We start from the raw sequence: 23,906 nt of genomic DNA, 5'->3' as shown, positions 1-23,906 counted from the left end.
TGCTTTCTTTTATCCTTTCCTTAGCTTAATCAGAATCCAGTAGTTACTAAATGAAGCATCACCTCCTCTATGAAGGATGACAAATCCATTCTGTTCCACAGAGATCACAGCCTTAATAGTTATGTGCTACCTTGCATACTTAGGTATATATCCTATGATCATCCCATCCAACTAGACTAAAAGCTAGAAAAATATGCCATTTCTTTTGTATAGTGCAAAAAAGAAGACACTTAACAGCACGTGAGGTGGTTAAGAGCATAGACTCTGAAGTAGGTTCTAATCCCAGCTGCAAAATGTAATAGCTAAGTGACCTTGGAAAAACTGCCTAATCTCTCTTTAAGCCTCTCTTTGTCTGTTAGAAGGATAATAGTATCTCTTCCCTCATTAGACTGTTGTATTTTACATTAGGTAATTAATATAAAAGTCAGTATTATGCCAAGCACATATGTACAATTGTATTAAAATGTAACTCATGTTAAAAATGTTTTTCAGTTTAATTAAAATCTTATCAATCAAAATTGTAGACACACTTGCCTAACAGGAATTGGGATATTTCACTAGAATCAAGTAAGAAAAAATGGCAGCAATGCTCTAATCAATATTTCTACTCTTCTGTTTTGTAGATTTAAATCTTAAACTTGTCCTTTTCCCAGATCCCATACAGTGCACTCATTAGACTTTTACAATGCATGAAGATGAAGCCATTAGGCACCACCTTTGGAACCACATCCACCCTCTTCTCCAATCTGAGATAGAATGGCATTCCTACTCAAGATAACCCCATCCACCTCTGGTGGCCTAGGTATTAAAATGTTTGTGTTTCAAGGTTCGATCCTTCACTCATTTCCTTTTTCACAGAATTGCTGCTTCCTGCCTTCTTTCATCCACTCATTGTTTAAATTGCCATGCTAACATCTTGAGAACAGTTCTGAAGACAAACTATATGTCCTCCTATTAAGCACATATACATCTGTAAAATTTAATCTACCCCACATATATCTGAGGAAAAAGTAACGTAGGACACATTCTAAGTTTAACAATATATTATTTTGTACTCATCATCAAAACCCATCCAAAAATATCAATGCTCATTTACTATTCAAACAGATAATATATAATTAAGATCTTACTTATTAACATCTGAACCAAAATCTTCAAGAAATTCCACTTTTCTCTGAGAAAATGTAATTCTCATTTTAATAGGTAATGAACCATGTATAGCTTTGTCAAAACAATTTAGGATATTTTCTTCATTTTGTTTGAGGTCACCACTATATTCCATTTCAAGTAAATTGAGGTATAACTTTGTGTTCTCCTGTGTAAAAAGCAGTATCAATTAATGATATTTCTAAGATATTTTTATTAGACCACAGATATTTAAAATGCCTTAAATTTTATGTCTCAATTTGAAAAGTTCATTATTGAAAATTATATTAAAATGTAATTCATGTTAAATGTTTTCAACATATATCTAAACGGAAAAAAACTAATTAGCACATTGGTAGGTAGAGACATCATCCTAGTATCTCCCGAAATATGCAAACTGTTAAATGCCAAGAAATTAAAGTCCTATATCCTACCCTGGGTTTAATATGGCTTGACCTACCTGACAAATATAAAGTGAAATACGTGAAATATAAAAGAAAGATCTGTACAGTTTCCAGTAATCTATCTTTACAACTATAGATAATCATCCTAAACTGCAGCTGGAAGCAAACCTGTTATAAACCGGTGTCTTAAACAGACCAGGCATTAGACGAAAATCTAAGAAATGAGACATTTCCTAGCCATTGCCTTTCACCTTAATTGAAATATAAAAGGAAGTACTTTGGAAAAGGGGAATAATTTCACTGCTATATTGGCTACAATGTAGGCCACTGCCATGCTTTTCTTTATAATGTGTTCTCCTAGGCCCTCTACACTACTTTATAATAAACAAATTTGCCATAAAGTTTCTAAATGTGGGGAAAATAGAAAATGTCACATCGTCTACAGCATTTTTTAATCCAATAATCTTAATTTTCTCAAACTTTTAATTCATAATAACTTTAAAAATTTTTTAAAGAATGGCAACATCAGTTTAGAGGGACTGTTGTCTTCATTAGTATTAAAATATATTACATACAGACCAAATCTTTCATCATAGTTGCCAAAATGAAAAAAAAAAAAAACCACTGGTTTTTTATGAAGCATATTCTAAAAAAACACAGATACATACTTTGTCTCTTTCAATTGCTTCCAAAAGCACATTTCTTGATTTTGGAAAGTTTTTCTGTATTTTGAAAAGATGTCGAGCTAGTTTGATAGCATAAAATGATGACTCATTATTTGACTTGGCATTCTTAATGGCATCTTGTAGCAAGCGTTCAGCTTCTTCCATATTTCCATGCCGTCGTTCTAAACTTACTCTTCTCAAACGAACCATTGCCAATCCTAGAACACATTCTTCAAATGTTCTCAAGATATTCCTGGCTTCATTAATACTACCTAGAAATAGTAATTAAATGTTTATGCTTTTGTTTAAACTTACGAAATATCCTTTATGCCAGGTATCCTTAATGCAAATAACAGCCCACAGGCTAAACCCAGCCCCTCTGCCTATTGTTTTTTTAAACTGGAAAACAGCCATGCTCATTTGTCTATGTATTGCCTATGGTTATTTGTGGGTAACAATGGCAGGACTGTTAGGAAATAGATCATATGGGCTGCAAAGCCTAAAATAATTACTATCAGGCCCTTTATAGAAAAAGTTTACTGACCTCTGCTCTACACCATCCCTCAAGACTCAATTCCTACAACTTTATCCTCAAGTAACTTAAACCCCAAAATATCAGCTGAATTTCTTCATTCTTACCCTGCTGTTCCTCAAAAGCTGCCCAAAGCATATGCACCATGGGTTTCTTTGGGAGATGAATTGTGCAAGCTCTGCTGAAGACATGCCTCACTCCTTCAATGCTATGGTTTTCCATGTACTTGGCATACTACATACAGAAACAGAGGAAATACTGAATAATTTACAGTTGAACAAGTCATTAAATATGTGACAGAACGATAAAATTCTATTTTTAAACCCATTCAGCACCTTTATTGAACCACTAGACTAGTTTCTGTAAGGAAGGACGAAGAGAGGCAACGAGGTTGGCATATGCAGCAGTCAAATCTGGTTGCAAGCAGACCATCTCCTAATGCAACAGATATAGTTACATGAACAACATTCAACAGAAGTACAAAAAAGGTTAGTCACTAGATCAATGTTTATAACATATTCAAGGTTCAGAGCATATAATTTTCTTACCTTAATCCAAAACTCCTCATAGAGGGCACATGATATAACACATCTTTCAAAGAGAACCACAACTCGTTCATGAGTCCCATTTTCAATTTCAAATTCTAAGTATTCTTTCCAGTTTTTTAGTTGTGCCTTTTCCAATGGTTTCACATGAAAATAAGGTCTTTTAATCTATAATAAAAGCATGATATGACAATGAAAGTTATACCAACACCAAAACATGCGTGACTATAGCAATACAGATTATTTAAATTATAAATATAATAATGAACCCAAAAATTTCAATCACCATATTTCATGATTTTAAAACCTTTAAAAATTAAAATCCCTTCAATTATTCAGGCTTTATAAATTGAAGGAACAGAATGTATTTTCCATTTATTTAGCCATTTTAATGACTATACAATTTTATGTTCAGGAAATTTTATTCTTTGTTAAATATTTTTAAAGTGAAGAATTATACAGTGGTAACAGAAGGCAGATCAGTGTCCATCCACAGATGAATGGATAAAGAAGATGTAGTGTATATATATATATACACACATACAAGGTAATACTATTCAGCCCCCCCACAAAAAGAATGAAAGTTTGTTAACTGCAACAACATGGATGGACCTGGAGGGTATCTTACTTAGCAGAATAAATCAGACAGAAAGACAAATACTGTATGTTATCACTTGTTTGTGGAATCTAAAAAATAAACTAGTGAATATAACAAAAAACAAAAGGGAAAGCAGATTGGTGGTTGCCTGGGGCTAGGAGTAGGGTGGAGGTTATTGACTGGAAAGGGGCCCAAAGGCACCTTTTGAGGTGACAAAATAGTTCTATTATCCTGATTGTTGTGATGATTACAGTGCATACACATTTGTCAAAACTCCTATTTCTAGCCAGTCACAAAAAACCATATACTACATGATTTCACTCATATGAAAGGCCAGAATAGGGAAATCTATAGGAACAGAAAGTAGATTAGTGGTACCTTAGGGCTCGGAGTAGGGGGCTGTAGGCAGGTGGGTGAGAGCTAATAGGTAAGGGATATCTTTTTGGAAATGATGAAAATGTTCTAAAATTGCCTGTAGTGATAGTTGTACATATCTGTGAATATACTAAGAACTACTGACTTGTACACTTTAAATAGGTGAAATATTTGGCAGGTGTATTACATCTCAATGAAGATGTTAAAAATAACAGAAATAAAAAACTAAAATTGTGGGGGGAAAAAACCCTCATTTTACTGTACCTAAAATGGCTGCATTTTGTTGTACATAAAATATAACTCAATGAAGCTGATTTTAAAATTGAACAACAGTAATAAAATGGTTCAGTATTAAGCAGATATCTTGCAATTCAAGTAAGTCAGAATTCAATGTTTCTAAAATTGATAATGGAAAATGGTAAAATTGACATTAGCAATAAGTGGGACAAACATCTTATTACTTAAATAAGCAAAAATGAAAAGCAGAGACATTACTCAAAACCAAAAGAAAAATACATTATTCCTATCTATATTTTGAAGCCTATAACAATAACAACAAAAAAAAACTTACACCTTCTTCAAATGTCCACCTTTTACTAACTTCATGCTCATTATAATTAAACATTTCTTGATGAATTTCAATGATTCTGTGTCTCATGTTTTCTATTTCTGTAATTAGCTTGGGAAGAAAAAAAAATTTAAATCACACAAGTTATACACCAAAAATTTTAAATATCACAGCTTACATTTAAGTATTATCTACACATACTACAGTCTTAAAATGGTGGTGGGTTTTTAATTGTTTTAACAATACTAAAATCTGTAACAGAATTTCCCAATAAACCACTTTCTCATATAGATATATTTGGGGCTAGTATATCATAACATAGGCAAAATAATCCTTCCAAACTAACTTAGTTTTAGGTGTCTCATAGTAAAGCACACTCTCTACCTTAAAGCTGTATTTAAACCACACCAGTTAAAGAATTCCCACCTGCCTTAATCAGAAATTGATTTCACATGAGCTACAAGTCATACCATATATGCAGTCAAGGGACATATAGTCTAGTTTTCTCATGCACTGAAAGATTTTTTAAGTCACTCTGGTTACCTTTGCTGGATCAGTTATGTCTTCGATTCCTGATGGTAGATCATCTCCAGGAGGACCATCATCACCACTATGCCCATTTACAGAAGCTAATTCCCTTCGCAGCTGAATAAACTGTTCACCAGTTAGAAGATCTCTAGGCAAGTTATTCTGTACATGTTCTTTAAATCTAAAGGGAGATAACAAAAATACAGCCTCTATATATGAAAAACACAACTTTAAATCCTGCGTTAGATTTCTCCACAATTACTTTCAAAGGAACTCTGGTTTTAAAAAAGAATCCAAAACACCACATCCTTTCTCCTTCCTTTCTATAGTAAAAACTTACACTTGATAAAACAGTGTAAAGACATCTTCATTTCCTTCCTGCCTTTACAATGGAATGGAGAAGGGATGGACAGTCACACATTCAAATCCTAGTTCTCTCTATTATTATTCAATTTAAGGGAATTTTTTCCCTTCTCTAAATCTTGGTTTCCTCATGTGTAAAATGGGACAATACCTATCTTACAAAGAGACTTCAAAATTAAATATAGCAAACCATATTTAAATTATAAATGATTACTTGTAAATGATCAGCAAATTCTGCAGCTCCTTCCTCACCTCCCAATTACTCCTGAATCCATGTATCTGTGCCAAACACTCCAATGAAGTTGCCCTAATTAAAGTCACAAAATACCTCTTACAAGCAAAATTAAATGGATATTTGTTTTACAGTAAAGCCTCCTAAGAAAGTCCTCAGTTTGTAAGGCTGTTCACCAACCTTCCCTTTAGAACCTCCTTTGGCTCTGAGTTACCACTTTTGTGGTTTTCCTCCAAGTCTCTGATCCTTCATCTCTTCTGAGGAATCCCCCTTCCAATCTGCCCCTAAATGCTAGTATGCCCAAGGATTCTACTCTGAATTTTGTTCTCATCTATTTTTATATACTTTCTGGCCAATCTTATTAATACAGCTTGAAATAATAAGCAAATTATGGTGACGTTCAAAACTCTAACTTAACTTAACCAAACCTTTTCCCTAAATTTTGTATTACTATATCCAATTCCCAACACTCTACATAAAGCAATATAATTTTAAGCAGTGCTTTGAAAAGAAACGTCATTTCATTTATCCATACACACCGGTTTATAAATACACACACACACACACACAAATTTTAATCGAAAAACACCAAGTTGAGGAGCTAAAATATCTATACCATATCAACTTGGAACCTTACATACAACACGTCTTTAAGTTTGTCATCCATCCAAAAATCAACACCCTCAGCATTTCTACTTGATTGATAGTCACTAATTTTCCCAATTTCTTCCACCTACCTTATCACTTACATTCCTTTTATATGGATACCAAATCCAATTTAGTCTACTTCTAAATGTCTTTGTACCCTCCTCACGATTCACACCGATAAACATAATGTGGTCTGCCAGACTCTAGTCTCACAACTCCCACCCCTACCTCAATACTGCTATCAAAAATGTTATTAAAAAGCAAACATGAAAAACAAAATAGTAAATAGGATCATATCCCACCCTCCTGCCAAAATCACTTTAATATGACTACCAAGCATTCAGACTAAAATCCAATCCCTTAGATAAAGTCTTTCACATTCTGACCCAGTCTTTGACTGAAACCTATCTTCTTCAATCTAATTATCAGACACAGTTGTACATGTAACATATGCTCCAACCTTACGGATTTGTTTCCAAGTTTCTTAAAACTGAGTTAGGCTATTGACTAATGGGATTTTTTTTTTATGGATTTTAAGACTTTCACAAACATATGCAAATAATACTGGAAACTAATTTAAATTTTGCAAAATCAGTGAATAAAGAGGCTTAACTTGACCCATCTTATACCAGGAGTAAAAAAACAGATTGCCATATTAAAAATATTTTAAATGAGGAAGTAACTCTCAAACATGTAGTATGAAAATGAACAGATTTAATATTCAAATAAATATTAAAACTCAAAATTGTCAAGTTATAAAACTGAAATGAGGTAAAACTGAAAAATAACTAGAGCATAAATTTAAAATAATTGCCACATTATATAGAAACTTCTTTTATATGGTGATAAAATATACATAATAATAAGCAGTTTTTCATTAGTGCTTTCTACTCTAAAGCTAATTTATTCAATGTAAAACAGCTTTCTGCCTAATACATACTGAGCCCTATTCCTAGATGTTAAGGACAAAAAGAATTAAAAATACAGATATGTAGACGACACAGGAGACATAAATTCAAATCAGTGTTATTAGTCCTAAGATAAATACAAATAAATGTAGATAGAGTGCCAGCACAAATGATAAAAGATACTTCTGTTTAGATGAATAAGAAAAAGTGTCAGAGAAAACATTAAGCTGTATGGGTCTTGAGGAATATGAGTTCACCAGACCAATGGGAAGTGGAAAAGGTACTTATAGTCATTAAAGTACAAAACAACACTGCCCTTTGGGAAATTATCACTACTTCCATATATCAAGAGCTTAGGAACTACCAAGGACTGGGCCTGGGAAGTTAGATCATATCATAAAGTACTCATGCTAAGGAGGATTTTAAATTAGATATTTTCTCAGAGATAATGTTCAGTGTATATTCAATATACAGGCCTACACAATAAAAATATTTGTATTACAGCACTTAGAATGCTTTCTTTAGCACGTGCTTCCTCTTCAACACTTTTGAGCAATTTGAGGGCCAAGTCAATGCACACATAGCTTCTTTGGGCCTTTATTCCTGCAGCTTAAATGCATACCATCTGGTACAGGCAAGTGCTAAATAAATGACTTTAAATAGGGGAAGTATATCTGGCAAAAGAAAACATTTCAGCAGTTTTCAAAGCAGTTAGTCATGTGAATTAGTTTATATAAACTATAAGATATCTTAAACACTACTTACGAGTTTGCTACATTCTGATAAGGAAAGTGGTTCTTCATTAAGTGATAAAAAGTAGATTAAATATAGCAGTATGTATGATGGAATCCACTAATCTCTATTATAAGTATATATGTGCATTTTTAAAAGCCCAGTGAAATACTTATTTTTAAAAAATTTAGAAAAACTATACCAAGAACTCTGGGGCCACACTGTCTAGGTTCTAATCAGCTTCCAACCACTTACTAATTTTGTGACTATGCACAATTATTTTAATCTTTCTTTGCCTCTACTTCCACAAAATGTAGATAACATACATCAATGGCTTATTGTGAGGACTAAATGAGTTATAAGGCACTCAGAACACTGTCTGTATAACTGTTTCCTAGACATATTTTTTCTTACCAACAATGAACTGTAATCATAGATTTTTACCTATACTTTAGGTTCTAGAAGAACTGGTTTATAAAAGGAACCCTTTGTCTCATAACACTTTTTAAAATCTTTTTTAAAGGTCCTTATAAAAAACATTTTTAAAGAAAGTTTAAAACTTTAAAAATTCATTTAACAAATATTCACCAAGCATTTCCACATGCCAACCCTTGTGTTAATAATGTCTTTCAACAAATGTCTCCCGAGGTCAACATACCCCAGAAACCTGCTCACCTCCTCTATTCCATGAAAACAAGAGACAGTATAACCATATCTACATGCTTTCTATTTCTAATCTGGGTATGCACAGCTTCTATCATTAGCAAATTGATCTACAGTTCTTTTCAAATGCTTCACAAAGTTTTCAACTTTTTTAGTAAATAAAAATATAGAAAATCAGTTACTTAAAAAGTACCTAAGTTTACAGACTCTACCACAACACTAGTTATAAAAATTATGACAAAAATAGAGAAAATATGGCAGTTAAATAAAGCAAACTTTTTTAACATAGTCCTCATACTTTCTTGTTCAGAAAGACTGAGTCCATATTAATGGGATACTTTGAGTATATCAGGAAACAGAACATGGAAATCACAGTACATAGAATTAGTTGTTTTAACAATACTCATTAAAATGAAATGATACTAACTAATCATAAGATAACCATAGTAAAAAATTAAAATAAAAATTTTGATTGTTTGAACATAGAAAGGACATAATTATTACATAAAATACATCCTTCATTGTTTTGAATATAAGATGTTATATGAGGGAAGAGGGTGTAGCTCAGTGGTGGAGAGCGTGCTTAGCATGCACGAGGTCCTGGGTTCAAGTAAGTAAATGAACTTAATCTCCTTGCCAAAACAAAAACAAAAAAAGAGGTTATATGAATCAAAAGAATGTACCTTTAGTAAATCATTAAGTTTTAAATAAGCATCTATTATGTGCCATGTACTAGTGTGTAAAACTTAGTACCACAAAGAACGATTAGATTCTTTTTTCTTATTCTTTCAACTACTCTAAAATATCTTAGACAAAAGACAGGTTTCCTGTTGTTTCCTCATCTATAAAATAGATAGAAACCTTCTGACTATAACCAGTAAAGTTCCTAAACATTTCATAAGATACATGGAAAATGTCAAAATTTACAAGTGTATATATTGTCATTATTGAGCAAGAATATTTATTCCTGTTTGCATCTAATAGGATCTTACATTTCAAGAGAATATGTATTTTCATTAGGAATTTATTATCTGAGTAGTCACAAAGAAATTTTAACAATCTGATTTTTCCACCTACCTCTGAAAATGATGACTATACAGCTGTGTTGGAATACCAAGAATACGATCATATATAGCTGTAACTTCTCTCAGGTTTCCTTGTTCATTTTCCCAGTTTATATACATCTCCCACAGTCTGTCAGATCGGAAATCTGTTCCTGCAGCTAGAACAGCATGCTCAAAAGTTCTGAAAAGTTAAATTACCTCTAAGTTATCTTTCTAAAATAAAATCACTTTAAAAATGTTATTTCTTATAATTCAATAAAAAAAGTTAAAAAACGTTATTTCTATACTTTGCAATATATACAAATATTGAATCATTAAGATGTATACCTGAAACTAACATGTTATATACATCAATGATACCTCAATTTGAAAAAATAAAAGATTTCTAAATTTTAGAAGATAATGCTAAATTCAAAATTATATTGCATTACCCTATACAAGTAGAGATTAAAAGGAAGAAGGAATAATAGAAAAGTGTACAACAGCTGCTTAAAAAGAGAAAACATAAAGGAAATAGATAAATGTACTTTTATATGTAACTGTATGCTATCTTATATAAGAGACACATTTGCAATAATGCACACTCACTGCAAACATGAGAGTGACACAGTAGACACAAGCATCTGTTAAACTCGAAATGTCTGCTGAATACATTCATTTAGGGCAAAAGACAAAGAGGACAAATTTAACCTCACTTTAAGAATTAATTTTCTGGCAAAACAAACTCTCCAATGAGGGATCCAGCTGCCATATCGGGTAATGAGAAGTATTGCATGTATTTTAAAAGTCTCTCTTGATTCTAAAATTCCACAACTACAGCTTACTACAAAAACATTTGTTTTAAAATACTTCGCTCATTTCAAGAGATTTCTGTAAGGAATTTTAATCACTGGATTTGATATCCCAAAGGGATAAAATTTTAGCTATTTTCAAAATTAATATTAACAAAACTGTCCCCAAGAAAACAAAACAGATCAATGTCTATGGGAGAACAGTATATAATAAAGGAGATATTTTAAATCAATGCAGAAAAGAAAGACTATTCAAGAAATGGAAAAATTAAAAGGTTAATCTCTCACTCACAAAAGACCCAAAGTAAATGTTAATCTCTGTCACACAAAGGACACAAACTAAACATCACATAAACGAATGATTTAAAAAAAAAACCTGTAAAATGAATTAGAAAATTCAAGATTTATATATTCTTGGCAAGATAGGCACAAAACTCAGGAACCAATAAAAGACTGAAAATTAAACCACATTAAGGGAAAAAAAAGAACTTCTTTATGATAGATGTGCCAAGAAAGAAAGATGTGCCAAAAGTGGAGGAAATATGTTTAATAAATATATAAAGGACTGAGATTGTGTGTGTGTCTGTGTACATGAACACGTGTACGTTTGTGTGTGAGGTTTTCAAAAGATTTAAAATACATGTCATCCCCCTGCAGAATCCCAAGATGATCGAGGAAATCAATGCTCCAGATACTAAGAAAACCAGAGGGAGCTGAAATAGGAAGGACAACAGGTAATGAACAAAACTTTTAGAAGATTTGTTTAATGAATGGTAGACTTTAAACTGCCTTTCCTGCCCAGCTATGGGATTTCAGAAGTGAGGTATACTCTCTCCAGGCAGATCAGATGTTCCTTCAAAGAAGAAACTGCTTGGTAGGGGAATAAGATATAAGGATTCCAACACCAGAAGTCCCCTAACAAAAACTTGAGTGGCCACCTGATCACCCTACTGTGAAGCACTCTAGGCCAGCTAACAATATAGCACAGAGCTTCCATTCAGCGCTTTTTTTTTGTATATATATATATTTTTATTGGAAGTATAGTCAATTTACAGTGCTGTGTCAATTTCTGGTGTATAGCATATGCTACAGTCATACATGAACATATATATATTCATTTTCATATTCCTTTTCACCTAAGTTGCTACAAGATATTGAATATAGTTCCCTGTGCTATACGATATGAACTTGTTGTTTATCGGGTTTTGCGAGAGTCCTCCTGTATTTCAAAGCGAGAGATACTCTGCCAGAGTTCAGTAGGTGTTCTGTGTGATTCAATGGATTTGTAGATGTAATTCTTGTGTATTTGTGGGAGAGGGAGAGCTGTGAGTCTCTCTACTCCTCCATCTTGGAACCTCCCATTCAGCTTATTAATATCTAATCTTTACATGAGCAGAAATCCAGAGATCAGACATATCAGAAATAAAAACAAGTAAACAAACAAAAAAGAGACAACAGTACTGGGAGCAGAAAAACATTTCAACTATCCATAATACCTCCAAAGAACTATTAAAGATATGCAGCCATATAACAAAAGTAGGAGGCTATAAGAAAAGGAATATTCAAAGAACACGTAAGATTTTTAAACATTAAATATCTTATGGCAGTTATTAAAAATCCAATACAAAAGAAAACAAATACAAAAAAAATCCAATACAAGGTTTAAGGAAATACCTCAAAAAGTCAACAAAGCCTAAGCGGTTGAGAAAAAGGAAGAAGATTAGAAAATTAAATGATTAAAACAGAAGGTCCAATATTCAACTATTAAAAAAAGAGAGAAAACCAAGGGAAGGAAATTATCAAAGTAAGAATATACACAATAATAAATTTCTAAGAATAGAAAGCTATAAGCACCCCAGATTGAAAAGGCCTACTAAGTAAGCACAATTAATTAGAAAAATAAAGTCCACACCAAAGCATTGTAATTGCATTTGCATCAAAGATAAAAAGAACATTTTAAAAGCTTTGTTAAGAAAAACAAGTTACATAAGGAAATTCAAAAGAAGAATTGTATAATACTTCTCAACAGCAACACCAGAAGATACAAGAGAACGGAGAAATGCCTTCAAAATCCTAAGAAAAAATTCCTTTCAACTCAAAATTCTACACCCAGGGGACCATCAATTTGATGTTTCAGACATACTGAGTCAAAAAAATTTTTTTTCATCTCAAGTATCCTTTATCGGTAAGTTATGGGATACACTCCTCTAAGACGTGGCCATGAACCAAGAAAGAGTAGGATCTAATAAACGATCAAATACAGCTTGAAACACAGGAAGAAGGTAAAGACATCTAGAATCATGACAATGAGGAAATCCCAAAACTGCTGTACAGCAGAATTAGAAGAGAACAACCAGTTCAGATTACAGGAGGTTCCAGGAGGTATTTCCAAGAAGGAGGGAAAAAAACAGAATTTACAGATCTCAGAATGTAATTTTTTTTGTAATTTTCACATTTATTAGAATAACACTAGATACATCCATTGTTTTTTTTAGTTTCAAAAAATAACAAAGCATTTGTACACTGTGAAAAGTCAGTATTAGTACTATTTAAAGTAGCTACTGGAGAGGGTAGAAAGCCAGGAAAATAGGAAAAAGAGGGGAGGGAAGGAAAGCTGTAATTAACTACAGGGAAAACAAAAAGCTATGAAACCTATCCATACTGGAAAGATGGAGAATTGGAAAACAGGGCATAAGTGAACTAAAAAATCTCATCTACCATAATAGAATCATAATGTCTACAGCTAATGAGAGAAAGAGAGAAAGCAGTAGAGTGCTACTATTATAAACATGTTGGAAGATACAAGAAACTGCTAATATATTTGAAGAGAGGTGGAGGGATCGCTGTTTGTTACCAGCAGTTTAACATTAACTTTTTAAACTATATGCACATACGTTGATAAACATGAAAACCAAAAACACATTTTAAATTCCTCTAATCAGTTAAGAAAAAGACAATCCAAAAGTAAAATGAACAAATGATATGAAAAGGCAATGTGACAATGGCTTACATAGATAGCATATGAAAAGATGGTAAACCAGGATGAGCAACCTAGAGATATGCAAACTAAGATAATGAAACACTACTGGAGGTTAAAAAAGAAGCATGGCTATGGGAAAATGACTACTCTTATACACTGTGGGAGTTAAAAACTGGTACCACTTCTAAAGGAACATTTGATAAAATATAGCTGTGTATTCCCTTTGACGGAAGCTCCATTTCTTGAATGATCTACATAAATACTGATTTGTAAAGAAATGTTCACTGCAGCACTAATTATTTCCTATAAATAAGAATTTGGTCAAATAAAATAGAGTAACTTGATACCATAAAATACTTTTGCAGTGGTTAAAAAATATGGTAGGGAAAGATTCCAAAACATTCTATTATATTTAAAAAAAAGTCAAAAAAATATGTATACACACATACATGTACATCTATGTGTATCTGAAAGCACACCACACCATTAACCATGAGTGGAGAAGGGTTGGGGATAAAGGAAAGGGGATGTGGAATGGTGAAGGACTTCATTATGTATATTTTTTATAATTATGCATAAGTTTACAGTGTTCATCATTTTTTCAAAACTGAAAAATATATAAAAGTTAAACTTTCAGTTTAGCATTTGTAAGTAGTTCTATTATCAGTATCAGAATAATTGACTTATTTACATCTTTAAATACATTGGAGTATCAATGTTTCACATACCCTCTTATTGTACTGTTTGTCTCGGGATCACCAGGGTCCAATGTTTCTTTTAAGAAGTTTATATAATGTATCCAAAGGTCAACACTAAGAGGTATTGCCTGAAGCCCCCGGCGATACACCTAAGAAGAAAACAACAAACTGTACTCCAAATATTTAATTATTTCTTAACAGAGAGGCAACACTGTGTTATCCGGTGAACCTTAGAAATACTAATTACTGGAATTTTGTTTAAATAATCTACCATTACCATTTGGGTGGAGGTTGGATAGAACATGGCAATGTTCTGATCCCCACGTGCAGAGTCTTGATCTTCAAAGCGCAGCAGTCCCTGCATTCTGACCGGGTTGTGTGGGCAGGCTTTGGGTTACAGACCATAGGGCACAGACCCATTAGAGCATCAATGACAGCGTCTGACCAAAAATGCAATAAGACGTAGCAAATGTGACTAGCAAACCAACTATATTGTTTGGAAAATGAGAAATAAATGTAAGTGAGAGAAAAGCCCTGCCCTACTTGTTAAGCTGCAGTGTAATACAGAGGCTTGCACTGCAAAGCTTGACAAACTGTAGAGGTTTAACGCACCTGCCAACAAAGAGAGAAAATATTAGCTACAAATGCCACAAGAGTGACAAATGCAAATAAAATACCCTATAAAACTGTTTGAGCATAAATCGTAGGTACTGCCAGCCAAAAAAAAAAAGTCTGTTTTGTTATTATTTGGCTTACAGTACCTAATGGAGATAACTTTATTCAGTAATGTACGCACCTCATCTGATTGTTTAATGTTGTCATGCCGCTTTTCAAGGTCTGCATACTTTTTCCAATAACCATAGCAATACGGATAGTGTATGAAAAATTTGTCAAATGCTTTCCTGGCAGCCATCAAGTGATTCTGATGAAAATAAAACAAGGTGTTTAAACATCTCAGAAATTTCTGCCACAAAAAATATTTATCATTCCTTTCAAATGTACAGGCATACCTCAGAGATATTGCGGGTTCAGTTCCAGACCACTGCAATAAAGCATATATCGCAATAAACCAGGTCACACGAATTTTTTGGCCTCCAAGTGCACACAAAAATTGTGTTTACACTACACTGTAGTCTATTAAGTGTGCAACAGCACTGTCTAAAAAATAATTTACATATCTTAATTTAAAAATACTTTATTGCTAAAAAATGCCAGAACAATTACAACAGTAACATAAAATACCACTGATCACAGATCACCATAACAAATAATGAAAAAGTTTGAAATGTTGCAAGAAATACCAAAAACATGACAGACACAGAGTGAGCAAATACTATTGGAAAAATGGCACCAATACACTTGCTCCACATGGGATTACCACAAACCTTCAATTTGTAAAAAACACACTATCTGTGAAGTGCAATAAAACGAAGCGCAATAAAACGAGGTATGCCTGTTTTATCTCAAATGAAATAAAAGGCAAGCTTAAAAACCATACACACAGCAGCCATTTTTGCTGTAAATGCAATCTTATCCTTTCAAACAGAAGGAACTCATTCTCTTAAACAGTAAAGTAACTTTTTTTTATTTTAGCAATTTTATACACACACCCCCCCACACCAATTATTACAAACATTAGACTTTGATTCTAGTACTGACTTTCCATAATGTACAAATGCTATGTAAGTTATTTTTTGAAGCTAAAAATATATACATATTCAACTTAATCTGAAAATTATAAAAGAGGCAACTTTAATTACAGAACAATAAGGCCTCGTCTGATACTACTTGAATAATCTGTCCACTCTAATCCCATTTAAGTAGTTACTAACCTCCTGTTCTACATACTGAAGCAAATATACCCAGCCTGTAAAATCCTGAGGATTACTTTCTACAGTTTTCCAAAACTTTTCATATTCTGGAGGGAAATTTGCTTCTGTTTCTGTCACTGGAATGTCCACAGTATTTGCTGTTTCATTTTCCTCTGTAGTTGTATTCACATTAGGAGATCCATCAGGTGACTGTTCCATTTCTGTAACATTCATAATCTCAGTACTGAAATCAGCAGACTGTTCTACCACTACCTCTGAACTGTTGCCTGTGCTGCCATTGCTAGAATTTCTGTACTCATCCATGTGAGAATTTTGCATAGCTGTTTATTTTTTCTTCAGTTACTGATCTGTGGAGACATAAAGAGAAACATCTTCCAAATGTTTATTTAGCATCATCAAAACCACCTTTTAAAAGCCCAAGTTAACTATTAAAGAATTATATTAATTTGATTCTTAACCTCCCCTGTAAATCATAATCAGGTTTATCAGTTTCTGTATTATAAATGAAATTCTGTAACACATAAATTTTCCCAAATTCTGCCAATAAGTGAGTAAAAACTAGTTCCCTCATCCATAGAACAAGTGAGTATTGTGCCCTAAGAAGCTATCATATCTAGAATTCAATACTTCTTAGCTAGCCAAGAATCTAAAATTCAATGTCTGAATGCTCTCTTGCTATCAATCCTGGAAAACGACAGTATCTTTAATATCTGTTCTGGAGGCTAAAGGTAAAACTAACAAGACAAATTCTGGTCGTGGATACACAATGTTTCAGAGAAAAATTCATCACTTAGCTTAGAATAAAGTTTTAGAAAAGAGACAGTCATATTGCTGAAATATACCTATAATTTTTAAATCCTCGCAGTTAGGTTTGATATTACTACAGAATTAAGGTTTTAAAAATTAAAGAGTGATTTTTAAAGTGAATGTTATTAAAAACATTGAAGTCTTATCATCTGGATAGTAACTGCAAAAAATCTTTTAAATTAAGTCATCTTATAGTTAAGACCATAAAATAATGAGTTATTTTTCTATCTTATAAGGTAGTACCACAATATATTTTCACAGTTGACTTCATTTCTTCCACTAACAGTTAAAATGGAAACTAAATCACTAAATTACAGGCCATGTCTTTTTTTTGTTAGGGGTTATTCTCAAAACTAAACAGACGCATAAAACTGATTTACTCCTAAAAATACCCTTAGAATACGTAATTACTTATTATAGCACAAAGTAATTTTTTTAAATGATGAAGATTTTAAAGACAGTAATTCAAAGAAAGAAATGCAAGTGACCAATAAACATATGAAAGGATTATATCTTTATTAATAATGATGTAAATTAAAACAATGAGATATCAAATGGGCAACAATTAAAAAGATATTTCTGGAGGACAGTCATATAAAATGTACCAAATGGCAAGTGTGCATATTTTATGCACATTATGTGCTTCCATATTATGTAAGTAATCAGACAAAAACATTTATTTGTTTAAAAGCATTCATTAGAACACTGAATTAAAGCAAAAAGAGAAGGCAGTATTAGGAACACTACTTTAGTAAGTGGCATATTGGTTCAATGGGATAATAAGCAATAATTAAAAAGGAAATATGTGCACCTGTGTTGATTAAGAAATGTACATGCAACACACAGATCTGTAAGGATTTACACCAAATAAAATACACTAAACATACTGGTTGGTGTTAACAGTTGTCCTTCCTATATATCTGAGCTGATGCTTTCTTCTTTTGGCTCATCTGAAATTATTTAACTGAAGTGAAAACAAAAAGGGGGAGAAGTATTTTGTTTTATTTGTTTTTTTAAGAAAAGCCAGCTCCAGCTATGATATACCAGTGGTTGGCTGGCTACATTTTTTTTTTTTTTTGCCATTTTATGCCTACTTAAAAAATCTAGGTTTCACTATAGTCTACACAACCTAGCTCCACACAATTGTCACCTAGTAAACTGTATTTTTAAAAAAATACAAATTCACTGGCCCCAACGCCAATAATTCTGAGTTCTAGACTCAGACCCAGAAATTTTTACTTCTACCAAGTTCTCTGAGTAATTCAAAGGAACGGAAACTTATTCGTGGGTAAACTCTGAACAATAGAGCTGCTGGATTAAAGAATCCATGTATATTAAATATATGGGAATATGCTGACAATTTATCTTTAGAAAAGCTGCATTAGCCATTTGGCAAGACACTTTCAGTTGACTATCCAACATCCCTTCTCACCATCTTCCTAATAAAACATTGTTTTTGTTCAGAGCAGCAATATACCTAACCCCATGCAGGATTATGAGACTCAAAAGAACAACTGCTAAAGAGCTCTGGGAAAGATTTTGCTTTTCTGATAAAAAGGACAGTCACAAATAGTGTAGGTTCTACCACTTTCTTCTTACTTTAAATATGAACATATCTGAAACAACTTATATCCACAAAGCAGTCAATAAAAACTGGCCCAGAAAATTAAGAAATACCAGCTGACATCATCAAGCTGCTAATAACACAATGCCAGCTTCATACCGTGTAAGAAAATAAGTCCCTGTTTGCTTAAACTACTATCAACAGATGGGTTTTTCTATTACTTGCAGACACATGCATTCCTAACTAATTAACTCATTAACAATGCATGAGAATGTCCATTTCTCCATCTCCTCTTCTCAGCTCTAGGTATCATGAAATTTAATTTTTGCTCATCAGATTAAAAGAGAGAAAAAAAAAAGAGTAGTACTTCATTCTGATTTGCAATTCTTTAACTACAAAGAGGATGAATTTCTATTTCTTATTTTTCCTTAAATGCTGTTTCATATCTTTTGTCCATATTTTCTATTGTATTTTTTATTAATGGTTTGTACAAGTTCTTTGTAAACTAAAGAAATCAGAGTTTTATGATATACATTGTAAAACATTTTTGAGTTTTAGGTTTTCTGTGTATATGGAGGGCATCTTTAAATTGTCACATAGATTTGAAATCCAGATTTTAAAATATGTCCATTACTTCAAAATGCAGCATAAAGCAAATTTTTTCCCAAGAAAGGATAAATTTTAAATGTTAAATCAAGTGACCGTTTGAGGCTGAATGCCACTAGGAGAATTAGCTATCATCAGGTAAATCTAAGGAATATTTTTTAAAAAACAAGAAGACGGAGAGGAGAAGAAGGGAAGGAAGGGGAGGTCAGATGGGGACAAAAACGTTTTCAGTACCTAATGCATTATACTACATTCCTTGAAAAGAATACACAGGTATAAGATCCTCAGTCTAAGACTTATTAATTAGCTGGAGAGAGATCAAAAACATGCAAAACAATTAGAGACAGACAGAATTTCAAATGAAACAAAGTCAAGGTTTACAGAAGTCAACTGAAAATTACAGGCATCTAACAAAACATCATGAAATACACAATTTGGTTGTAACTTTGAAAAACTATAGGTTTTGGAATAATAGAAAAAGAATGATAAACTATTCCAAAATATGGAACAGCCCATTTGTTTTGACAAAACAACCCGTCCTAACAGTAGACAAGAAGATGGAAATTAGAATTGGTTCCAAGACAAGAGATAAGACCGATCAGAATGAAGATGGTATGAACTGGGGAAGTGAAACGAGAGTAAGCAGAGAAGAGCAAGAGGGATTTGAGAAGAAATATTGCAACAATCAAATCTAGTTGGTACACAGTAAAGGAGAATCCTAACATATCTGACTACCAGAAAAAATAGTTCCCTCCTACTTGAATGACTGATTATTTTCATAAATGTTTCCAGGTTTACCATTTAAGACTATACGATAAGGCACAAATGCTTTTCAATTTATTTTGCTCTCTTTTGCCCTCTCCTTCAAAGAAAAGACACAAAGAATAATTTTCCATATGCAAATTAGTCATTGTTTTGTGTATTATTTCAAAGAACACTGTCAAAAAAATTGTTAGTTGATACAGTCTGAGTCATTTACTACCTACCCTATTCTAACTGCATACTTAAGTGGGGCATAAAGGTTTCTTCTGAAATCAGCAAATTTACCACACCCCTGCATCTTCAGAGACTATCAATTACTCCACACCCTGCAATTATAGTGTTATAAAAAGAATTAAGAACATCAGCCTTACCCTTAGAGAGATCATTTTTCTGATTACTTCAAAAATTACAGGACCAAAAGTATACACTAAAGTTATTTTTAATAAAAAGTTATTCCTACATATTCTTCATAATGCAGCAATTAGTATCAGCTTATTCTTAACAACAACCAACAACTTCCACCTAGCAACATAAAATGGCAAAATGGTAAAAAATAACTCTCAAAAGGAGGAAGACAATAGTGTGGCACTGGCATAAAGACAAAAAGACCAACAGAATAGAGCAGAAAGCTCAGAAATAAACATTGGACAGGGTTCCAAGATCACTCAATGGGGAAAGGACAGTCTCTCTAACAAATGGTGCTGGGAAAACAATATTCATATACAAAAGAATGAAGCCAAATCCTTAGCCTACACCATATATAAAAATTAACCCCAAACAGACTAAAAACCTAAATGTAAAATCTAAAACTATAAAAGTCCTAGAAGAAAACATAAGGGTAAAGCTTCACAATATTGGACTTGGCAGTGATTTCTTGGCTATGATACAGCACAGGCAACAAAAGCAAAACTAGACAAACGAGGCTGCATCAGACTTTAAAACTTTTGTGTATCAAAGGACACAACCAACATTTAAAAGACAAATGGCAGAATAGAAGGAAATATTTGCAAGTCTTATATCTAATCAGGGTTTATATCTAGAATATAAAAGAACTCCTATAACTGAACAACAAAACTAAATTTAAAAATGAGCAAAGGACTTGAATAGATATTTTTTCAAAGATGGTATACAAATGACCTACAAGCATATGAAAAGATGCTCAACATCACTATCAGACAAATGCAAATCAAAATAACAAGATATCACCTCACATCCATTAGGATGGTGACTATCAAAAAACAGAAAATAACAAGTTTTGGCAAGGATAATGTGAAAATGGAACCTTTGTGTACTAACAGTGGGATTGTAAAATGGTGCAACTGCTATAGAAACCAAGTGGAGTTTCCTCAAAAAATTAAAAAGGAAATCTTGTCATATGATACATGCATGAACCTTGAAGACATTATGCTAAGTAAAATAAGTCAGTCACAGAAAGACAAATACTGTATGATTCTACTTATATGAGGTATCTAGAGTAGTCAAATTCATAAACAGGAAGTAGAATGATGGTTACAAGGGACGTGAGACGGGGAAAATGGGAGCTGTTGTTTCAATGGGTATAGTTTCAGATTTGTAAGATGAAAAAGTTCGGAACTGTTTCACAATAAGCTGAACATACATTAACACTACTGAATTGTATATTTTAAAACAATTAAGGTAAATTTTATGTTATGTATTTTTACCACAATAAAGTTTTTTAAAAAGGAAGAAGACAGTTAAACTATAATCAACCTAGAAAATACAAAAGACTAGGAATTACAATTTCCAGATCTTTCTTTCATCGTAAGACAAAGTATATAATGGTAAACATTAGAAAGAACAAGGTGGTAGAGGAGGGTGAGTCCTACTTCTCCCACTTAATAGCATGAGATCCTACGTCAGTCAGTCTTTTCTCACTTCTAAATGAGACTAATACTATTTATATTACCTGTTTCATAGGGCTGTTGAGAATATCAGATGAGATAAAGCATGTGAAAATCTTAAAAACTGTAAATTCACATAAATGAAGATATCACTGAAACAATTTCCTGGAAAGATGTCATACTTCAAATGTTATACTTTAAAATAGGGAAATAAAATGTTATACTTTAAAATAGAAAATAAAAATGAACGTTACAATAAACTTTTTTTTCTGCACATTTTAAGAGGAAGAAATGAAAAAACCTGTTGATTTTGACTTCAAAAAATTGGTAGTCAACAAATAAATCTGAACATCTATTTTGTTTCTGTTCAATTTTAGACCTTTTTACCATCTATCACAGAAGATATATATTTAGTTATTACACTAAACATACGTACACAAATTCCCTTGCCTGGGCACCCAATATAGTTCTATCAGTTTAGGGTTAAATCAATATTCAGGTTTACACAAGTATGCCTATGTAAACATCTTTTTCAAGAAATCTTGTACACTATAATTACACTTCTTTGCTTCTGCTTCTTTCAGTCTTTCTTCATTATTTTCATATGCTTAATTGTTTTAGAAAATTGACCCCATATCCTTAAAGAGGTCTTCTAAAAGTTCTTCAAAAACAACTATCACTCATACTTATAAATTCCATTTTCCCTTCTGGAGCCATCCTTTCTGAAACCATCTGATCTGCAACAATTCAGACTGGTTTGTCTCATTTAGGTTTGTCTATTCATTTTGATTCAAGGTATTCCCTTCACTCATCTCTTGGGTTGAGTATCATTTATAACAGACAAAATCTTCTTTCTCAATTCACTCCTTCTTTTAGAGAATCATTTCTGTAACTCACTGAAAAAGTTTTGAAGGAATGTATTATTTCCTAGCATCTGATGTTGCTGTTGAGAAAATATGACACCATTTTAATTTCTTATCCTCTATATGTGATCTGTTTTTTCTCCACAGAAACTTTAAGGTTCTCTTTTTATCCCAGGTGTTCTAAAATTATGTAACGATGTGCCTTAGGGTGAGTCTTTTCCATTCATTCTGCAAGGCACTCATTTGGAAGGCCTACTTCAATCTAGATAAATATTTACATCATTCAATTCTTATGCTCTATATTTATTATTTATTTGATAATTCTCCCCTCTTGGTTTTCTCTTTTCTGAATTCACATTGCTGAGGTGTTGGACCTCCTGACTTGATCCTGTACTTTCCCACATTTTCTCCCATCCCTTCGACTCATTCTACTCTGAGATAACCCTTTTACTAGAATTTTAATATATGAATCAAATTTTTAACTTCCTTTTTTTATTCTCTGGATAATCAATATTCCTGTTTCACTAGTACAGTATCTTCTGTTGTCTCTCTATGATTTACCTTAAATTTTCTTCTGTTCTCAGCACTGTTTCTTTTGATTGTCTTTTGACTATTTGTTTTGGTCTCTTCAAACTTCTATTCAAGAAGTGTGAGGCATTACAAAACAAATTAGAGGCTAGATACAGCTTGCCAACTGGTAGGTCTCAGAACAGGATGGCATTCTGTTGAGGGAGGAATCCACTAAATGTCAGTGCTTCATATTATTTCCCATGAGTTTACTTTTCCCAAAGAAAAAAGTTTCAACTTAAAATGTAAGTAATGCAACAAAGATTCTGGGAGCAAAGACGACAAAACACAGCTGGCAATTTCATCATTCAATATATAAACTTTAATTAAATTTCCTATTTTCACTAAGAACCTTCACCCCTGCCCCACCTCCCACCAGCTGTGCCAAAACCTCTGGTTTCACCCTCTTCAAATAATGAACATCCAGCTTTCTGCTGGCTATACCAGACAGGGATGGAAAATCTAGGGTCTAAACTATTCCTCCAATTATTAGTTGCACTCAGCACTCTCATCTGCGGAGACCTTTGGAACCTGAAATTCCTGAGACTTTGTGGGGTTTCGTGGGAAGATCCAGCTTGTTTCTTATTAACCTCCCTCTCTGCA

General features: G+C 32.8%; 1 protein-coding gene and 1 non-coding gene across 4 annotated transcripts in view; both read right to left on the bottom strand.

Annotated features, from left to right (window-relative positions):
* PRPF39 (pre-mRNA processing factor 39) overlaps positions 1 to 23,906 on the bottom strand; it is a 31,612-nt gene that overhangs the window by 2,900 nt on the left and 4,806 nt on the right. For 2 of the 3 annotated variants that reach the window (XM_072962979.1, XM_006199813.3), the window contains exons 2-11: positions 16,273 to 16,619; positions 15,237 to 15,362; positions 14,471 to 14,589; positions 9,985 to 10,152; positions 5,377 to 5,542; positions 4,837 to 4,944; positions 3,296 to 3,460; positions 2,855 to 2,981; positions 2,219 to 2,487; positions 1,131 to 1,315 (exon numbers count right to left, since the gene is read on the bottom strand). In XM_072962979.1, coding sequence (XP_072819080.1) covers positions 1,131 to 1,315; positions 2,219 to 2,487; positions 2,855 to 2,981; positions 3,296 to 3,460; positions 4,837 to 4,944; positions 5,377 to 5,542; positions 9,985 to 10,152; positions 14,471 to 14,589; positions 15,237 to 15,362; positions 16,273 to 16,590 — 1,751 coding nt within the window. In that variant the 5' untranslated portion in view covers positions 16,591 to 16,619. Of the gene's footprint in view, positions 1 to 1,130; positions 1,316 to 2,218; positions 2,488 to 2,854; positions 2,982 to 3,295; positions 3,461 to 4,836; positions 4,945 to 5,376; positions 5,543 to 9,984; positions 10,153 to 14,470; positions 14,590 to 14,717; positions 14,881 to 14,983; positions 15,053 to 15,236; positions 15,363 to 16,272; positions 16,620 to 23,906 lie in introns of all 3 variants that reach the window. The other variant, XM_006199814.4, reaches the window with a different exon arrangement.
* On the bottom strand, positions 2,068 to 2,152 carry LOC116281111 (small nucleolar RNA SNORD127). Its single transcript, XR_004190566.1, has one exon. It is a non-coding gene; the product is annotated as a small nucleolar RNA SNORD127 (small nucleolar RNA).

The sequence above is a fragment of the Vicugna pacos genome, chromosome 6 (assembly GCF_048564905.1).
Source record: "Vicugna pacos chromosome 6, VicPac4, whole genome shotgun sequence".
NCBI lineage: Eukaryota > Metazoa > Chordata > Mammalia > Artiodactyla > Camelidae > Vicugna > Vicugna pacos.
The sequence above is the reverse complement of the archived record's forward strand: the minus strand, read 5'-3'. Positions and strand labels throughout refer to the sequence as shown.